Source organism: Mandrillus leucophaeus, unplaced genomic scaffold (assembly GCF_000951045.1).
Source record: "Mandrillus leucophaeus isolate KB7577 unplaced genomic scaffold, Mleu.le_1.0 Scaffold96, whole genome shotgun sequence".
Lineage (NCBI taxonomy): Eukaryota > Metazoa > Chordata > Mammalia > Primates > Cercopithecidae > Mandrillus > Mandrillus leucophaeus.
Genome location: NW_012110474.1, coordinates 4,209,949 through 4,217,630, shown reverse-complemented (window position 1 = coordinate 4,217,630; position 7,682 = coordinate 4,209,949). Strand labels below are relative to the sequence as shown.

General features: G+C 41.8%; 1 protein-coding gene across 3 annotated transcripts in view; it reads left to right on the top strand.

The window, feature by feature from the left end:
- GTF3C6 (general transcription factor IIIC, polypeptide 6, alpha 35kDa) overlaps positions 1-2,907 on the top strand; it is a 9,109-nt gene extending 6,202 nt beyond the window's left edge. For all 3 annotated transcript variants that reach the window (XM_011970632.1, XM_011970633.1, XM_011970631.1), the window contains exon 6: positions 2,545-2,907. In XM_011970632.1, coding sequence (XP_011826022.1) covers positions 2,545-2,825 — 281 coding nt within the window. In that variant the 3' untranslated portion in view covers positions 2,826-2,907. The remainder of the gene's footprint in view (positions 1-2,544) is intronic.
- Positions 2,908-7,682: the final 4,775 nt, after the last annotated feature.

Sequence of the window (7,682 nt, the reverse complement as noted above, 5' to 3'; positions counted from 1 at the left end):
GCCCAGCTAATTTTGTATTTTTAGTAGAGAGATGGAGTGTCTCCATATTGGTCAGGCTGGTCTCGAACTCCCGATCTCATGTGATCTGCCCACCTCAGCTTCCCAAAGTGCTGGGATTACAGGTGTGAGCCACTGCGCCCAACCTTTTTTTTTTTTTTTTTTTAAATAGAGACAGGGTCTTACTATGTTACCCAGCTGGTCTCAACCTCCTGGACTCAAGTGATCCTCCTGCCTCAGCCTCCCAAAGTGTTAGGATTACAGGCATGAGTTCTTAATTTGCATCCACTTATTCTTCTTCACTTGCTGGTCACCACATACTAGAGACTTTTAGACTAGTGCTTCTTTCACCTGAAGTAGACATACGTTTGTGGAGTTGAAAAAACAATAATTTGATGGTTTAAAAGTTCACTGCTCAATAACACATATGAAACTCTAGTAAGATTCTCATGATGAGTATTTATAGCTTAACAGGGAATAAACATTTGAAGGTACATTGATCTTATAAAATTAATTACATCACCTATATACAACTATATAATAAACCCTTGTTCTTTTTATGTATATCCCTGAACTATCCCCTTTTTTAGGCACCTTGTAATAATTATAGGAAGAAAGTGGTACTAGGTTCTAGAATAAACTTAAAAGGCTGACATGTATCATAAGCTTAGCTATCATTGGGATATTCTTATTAAAGGAAGTTACGAGTTTCCTCTTCGTAGTCTTTAATAATCTGACAGATCTTTGGGAATATTTGGGTGTTTTGTTTAGTCAAATAAATGAGCAACCAACAATTCGAGTCTGCATTAGTTATCTACTGCTGCATAACAAATTACCTCTAAACTTAACAGCTTAAAACAACAACAGAAAACCAGTATCTTACAGTTTCTGTGAATCAGGAATTTGGGAGCAGTTTAGGTAGGTGGTTCTGGCTCCAGGTCTCCAATAAGGTTGCAGTCAAAATGTTATCTGGGCTGCAGTCATCTGAAGGCTTGACTAATGCTGGAAATCTGATTGTAAAATGGCTTATTCATCAAAATCAATTCAAAATTTATTTTGGTTGTTGGCAGGAGGCCTCAGTTCCTGCCATGTTGTTCTCACAGGACTGTTTGAATGTCCTCCTGATATGGCAGCTGGCTTCTCTCAGATAAAGTATTCCATGAAAACAAGGTAGAAGCCACAGTGTCTTTTATGAACTAGACTTAGAAGTCACAGTCTTGGCTGGGCACGGTGGCTCATGCCTGTAATCCCAGCACTTTGGGAGGTCAAGGCAGGCAGATCACTTGAGGTCAGGAGTTCAAGACCAGCCTGGCCAACATGGTGAGACCCCCATCTCTACTAAAAATACAAAAAATTAGCCAGGTGTGGTGGCACATGCCTCTAGTCCCAGCTACTCGGGAGACTGAGGTGGGAGAATTGCTTGAACCCGGTAGGCAGAGGTTGCAGTGAGCCGAGATCACGCTATTGCACTCTGGCCTGGGCGACAAAGCGAGACTCTGTCTCAAAAAAAAAAAAAGAAAGAAGTCACAGTCTTGTCATTTCCACAATATCTTACTCAGTGTGGGACAGGACTACACAGGGGCATGAATACCAGGAAGGTGAAGATCACTGGGGACCATCTTGTAGGCTGGCTACCAAACACAGCTCCATGCTGGAGGTAAAACAGAACAGAGAGGAAGTGTGACCCTTACCTTCTAGGAACTTGCATTCTAAAGTAAATTACATTGAAACAGACACGGACGAATACGAGTGAACATCAAATTCATTCTATTTTAAGTATTATGCTAAATAACAGAATAAAGGATAGCTTCAAGATTTTGAGCCTGGCTGACTAGGAGAATGATGTTATTGCAGGAAAAAAATATGAACATCTGTAGTTGAAACTGAATTGGAAGAAAAAGGACTAATAACCAGGTGCAGTGGGTCATGCCTGTGATCCCAGCACTTTGGGAGGTGAGGCGGGTGGATGGCTTGAGGTTAGGAGTTCGAGACCAGCCTAGCCAACATGGTGAAATTCCGTCTCTATTGAAATAAAAAATTAGCCAGGCATGGTGGCACACACCTGTAATCCCAGCTACTCGGGGAGCTGAGGCACAAGAATTGCTTGAACTGGGGGGCGGAGGTTGCAGTGAGCCAAGATCGTGGCTGCACTCCAGCCTGGGTGACAGAGCGAGACTTTGTCTTAAAAAAAAAAAAAATTATAGGGTAGTGGTAAGTTTCCTTGAAGGCATAAGATGGCAGAGAGTGCTCAAATTATATTTCATAATGAGCTGAGAACTGAACTCTGGAAAAAGGCATGGAATAGTAATTGAGGTTGATAACTTGTAGTGATTTTGATGGTACCTACCTAATAGGCATTCCAAGGTCTCTAGAGAAGATGGAAAATATATTTTATCAGTAGTTACAGACACCATATTCCTTGATTTATGTTGGGCTTTCAGTTTCACATGTATTCATATGATAGAGATTTAAATTAAATAAAAATATACTTCACTAAAATTCATTTTTTGTGTCTTTTTGGTTTATTTCTCATCCCTTCCAAATTAGGTGGGGTGGAATGGCTGCAAATAAAGGATAATGATTTCTCCTATCGACCCAACATGATTTGTAGCTTTCTACATGAAAATGAAGACGAAGAAGTGGCAGCCTCAGCCCCAGATAAATCTTTGGAATTGGAAGAGGAAGAGATTCAAATGAACGACAGTTCAAACCTGAGTTGTGAACAGGAGAAACCAATGCACTTGGATATAGAAGATTCTGGTCCTCTTATTGATATATCTTCTGAGACAGAAGGTTCTGTTTTTATGGAAACTCAAATGCTGCCTTAGAAATCACTCCTAGATGAAATTTTTCTCATAACAACTTGTCAAGAACTTTTTAGAGTTCTTACATAAAAAAATTGCTGTGTAGCTTTCAGTCTTTTAACATTTTTTGGTATTTTATCGGCTATACACACACATCCAGTCATAACACAACTTATTTTACCAGAATCATTTGGGACCAGACATGAATTGGATTTTTAAAATACAGTTTAGGCTGGGTGCAGTGGTTCATACCTGTAATCTCAGCACTTTGGGAAGCTGAGGTGGGAGCATCACTTGAGCAGCCTAGGAGTTTGAGACAATCTGGGTAACATAGGGAGGTCCCATCTCTATAAAAATTTTTTTTAGAATTAGCTGGACACAGTGTCGTGCACCTATGGTACCAGCTACTGGGCAGTTGACCTGGGAGGATGGCCTGGGACTGGAAGTCGAGGCTGCAGTGAGCTGTGTTTGCGCCTCTGTACTCTTGCCTGAGTGACACGGTGACACCCTGTCTCAAAAAATAAGTAAAATGAAATATTTTTAAATGACTTTAGGGACCCTTCTGAGTCCTTTAAATTCAAGGTTTTATTAAGTATATAAAGTTTTCCTTGGAGGCTGTCAAAAATTACTACAAAGTCAGTGACTTAACACAAATGTACTGTCTTACAGTTTTGTAGGTGAGAAGTGTGGCACAGGTCTTACCTGGGCTAAATTCAAGGTGCTGGCAGGAATGCATTCCTTTATGGAGGTTTTGGGCTGGGGGGCAAATCCATTTCCTTGTTTATTTAGTTGTTGGCAGAGTTCAGTGCTTTGCAGTTAAAGGATATCAAAGTCTCCTTTCCTTGTTGTGCATTAGCTCAGGGTCATTTCTAGCTTCTGAAGGCTGCCTTCGTTCCTTGGCTCATGATCCCCTTTTCTTCAGAGCCTGCAATAGTGGGTGAAGTCCCTCTCCCATTTTGAATCATTCCTGTTACTTCTTCCATCATCCCTCTCTCTGACCTACCCTTCTGTCTTCCATTTCCACTGTTAAATGTCTGTCTGATTACTCTGGGCCCACTTGGATACTCTTCCTATTTTAAGGTCGATAATTTTTTTTTTTTCTTTGAGACAGGGTCTCGCTCCGTCACCCAGGCTGGAGTGCAGTGGCGTGACCGCAGCTTACTGCAGCCTTGAACTCCCAGGCTCAAGCCATCCTCCACCTCAGCCTCCTGAGTAGGTGAGACTACAGGCACGCACCACCATGCCAGGCTGTTTTTCTTTTTAATTTTTTTTTAAGAGATGGAGTCTCATTATGTTGCTCAGGCTGGTCTTGAACTTCTGGGCTTTAGTGATCCTCCTGTCTTGGCCTCTCGATGTCCTGGGATTACAGGCGTGAACCACCGCATCCTGCCGAAGGTGTATAACATTAATTCTGGCCAGGTGCAGTGGCTCACACTTGTAATCCCAGCACATTGGGAGGCCGAGGCGGGCAGATCACAAGGTCAGGAGTTTGAGACCAGCCTGGCCAACATGGTGAAACCCCGTCTCTACTAAAAATACAAAAATTAGCCAGGTGTGGTGGTGCACACCTGTAATCCCAGCTATTCAGGAGGCCGAGGCAGGAGAATTGCTTGAACCTGAGAGGCAGAGGTTGCAGTGAGCTGAGATTGCGCCATTGCACTCCAGCCTGGGTGACAGAGTGAGACTCCGTCTCAAAAAAGAAAACAAAAAGACATTAATTCCATCTGCAAAGTCTCTTTTGCTAGATCATTTAATATACACAGGCATTAATACTAGAGATTAGGGCATGGAAATCTTTGGGGCTATTTTTAATCTACTACAATAAGTATTTTATTGAGAAAAAGAATTTTAAAGTGCTTAAGGATAAAGGAACAATTCCACATATTCCAGATGTAATTTTGCTCCTTTCCCACTTGAGAAAGATTATTGGAATTCAGCTGTATTCATTATTTTATTATGGCAGTAAACTAAATCTGTGCTAGTTTATATTTTTTAAGTAAATTATTCACACCCTTTGATACTTTGTTACAGGTTGAGCTGTGTAAAACTGCCAATATTTGATTGTTTCCAACTACAAAAAACAGCAATTTCCTGTAGTTTAACCTAGTCCCAGTAAGTTACATACCTCATGTTAATTACATCTCACAATTGGTGGAGATACAACTATTTTAACAGATTAGAGAGCTAATGTTCTAGGATGAATAATTTTTTTTTTGTTTTTAAATCAAGTTCTGGCTCTATCACCCAGGCTCTAGTGTAGTGGCACAATCTGGGCTCACTGCAACCTCCGCCTCCTGGGCTTAAGCCGTCCTCCCACCTCAGCCTCCCTGGTAGCTGGGACTACAGGGGTGTGCGACCACACCCAGCTTATTTTTGTATTTTTTGTAGAGATGGCATTTTGCCATGTTGCCCAGGCTGGTCTCAAACTCGTGAATTCAAGTGATCCTCCTGCCTTGACAAAGTACTATAATTACAGGTGTGAGCCATCATGCCTGGCCCAAATAATTTTTTTCTTCAAAAAGTTTTATATTTAATTGGAAAATGACTTACCTTGATAAAAAGCATTTTCAAATCATAAGCAGATGATTATAAGCATAATCTTCCCAATGTCTATATGACTTTTTAATTTTTTTACTTTTTTTGAGATAATCTGTCACTCTTGTTGCCCAGGCTGGAGTGCGGTGGCACGATCTTGGCTCACCATAACCTCCACCTCCCAGGTTCAAGCGATTCTCACGCCTCAGCCTCCCAAGTAGCTGGGATTACAGGCATGTGCCACCATGCCCAGCTAATAATTTATGACTTTTTTTTAGTCTCAGTTTTTACTGACAGCTTATTGTTCCCCCTGTATGTATGTATAGGAGAGAATGCTCATTGCCTGACCCAATTATCTGTTCTCCTTTTTTTGCTTTGTATCAGAATCCCAGAATTTATTCAGGTTAGCAATGTGCCTGGCTTTCCTAGCAGATACATGTGGTCATATGACTAAGTTCTGGCATTGACATGGAATAAGAAGTGCTGAGTGATGGAAAAAAAGAAGAAGAAGAAGAAAAAAAACAAGTGCTGAGTGGTGCTTCTGGGACGTTTCCTTAAACTTAAAGGCTTAAAAGGAAGCAGGTGGGCTCATCTTCTGTTCCTGCTGGAACATGGATGTGGTAGCTAGAGCTCCATCCAGCAGGATTCTTGGACTTCAAAGTAACTTTGGAAATAGAAGCCAAGAATGGCAGAGCAGCAATATAGAAGACTGGGTCTTGATACTGTGAGATTACCCTGGACTGCTATGAGTAAAGGGTTAATAAAACCCTTTCATTTTTCCCATCTAAATGACCTCGAATTTCACTTTCAGCACTGTTTCTCTGGAAACCTACTAGGCAAGGTAATAATGGAATGTCAGCTGTAATATTAGGCAATATTGTTTATGATTAAAAATGAGCCCTTAGCTGGGCGCGGTGGTTCACAGTTGTAATCCCAGCACTTTGGGAGGCCAAGATGGATGGATCACTTGAATCCAGGAGTTTGAGACCAGCCTGAGTGGTATTGCAAAATTCTGTCTCTATAAAAAACAAAAAAAAGTAGCTGGGCATGGTGGTGTGCGCCTGTAGTCCCAGTTACTTAGGAGGCTGAGGCAAGAGGATTGCTTGAGCCTAGGAGGTGGAGGTTGCAGTGACCCGAGATCACACCATGCCACTGTACTACAGCTGTGGCAGAACCTTGTCTCAAAAAAAAAAAAAAAACAGACACCTTATTGGTAAACTGTTTGGACCAGGAAGACTAACACGTACTACAAATGCCCACTGGAAAACATGGGCTTTGGAATTCCTTAAGTGTGGTGTTCCTTATTGCAAATATTTCTGGAAGCAACACTCATGTACTGTTTCAACAGGGATTGGTTTTTCTGGAGCATAAAGCTGCTAAGCCTCATGGCTTCTGCACCCATCCAAAATGATCTAGTTTCTTTACCCCTCAGCTGACACTTGGGAGGCTGGAATAAAGACTCCTGCAGAAATAAGTCTCATGCTGCTGTGTTGCTGTGCTGTTCTTTGTTCTGTATCCTGGAATACTAAGTGAGCTGGGTGCCAGATTGCGTTCCACAAGGCTTACTGGGGTCCTGTGATTGTGAGTGTCATTCCAAACCTGTAGCTATTGCTGATGTTTAGGCAGAGAAGGCATTGAGGCATTGCCATTTTCTACCTCTGGACTTCTTTTACATAAAGAGGGAAATTAGCTGCTCTCTTTGTTAGGTCACTCTGTAATAGCCAAACATAATACTAATTGATACATATGTATTTTATTTTTTTATTTTTTGAGACAGTCTTCACTCTGTCGCCGAGGCTGGAGTGCGGTGGCACGATCTCAGCTCAGTGCAACCTCTGCCTCCTGGGTTCAAGCAATTCTGCTGCCTCAGCCTCCCATGTAGCTGGAATTACAGGCGTGAACCACCATGCCTGGCTAATTTTTTGTATTTTTAGTAAAGACAGGGTTTCGTCATGTTGGCCAGGCTGGTCTCCAATTCCTGACCTCAAGTGATCCACCTGCCTTGGCCTCCCAAAGTGCTGGGATTACAGGCATAAGCCACTGCACCCGGCCTGATACATATGTATTTTAGAAAACATGAAAAATACTAAAGAGTAGGCCAGGTACGGTGGCTCATGCCTGTAATCCCAGCACTTCGGGAGGCCAAAGCAGGAGGACTGCTTAAACTAGGAGTTCAAGACCAGCCTGGGCAAGAGAGCAAGACCTCATCTCTATTAAAAAAACGTATAAAGAAATAAAATATTCCCGAGATTTGTAATCTTGCCAAAGAAACTGATCTACACTATAGTGTAGTTCTACCTTAAGTTGAGAGGAAAATAAAATCTTAAATTCTGATGAAAACATACG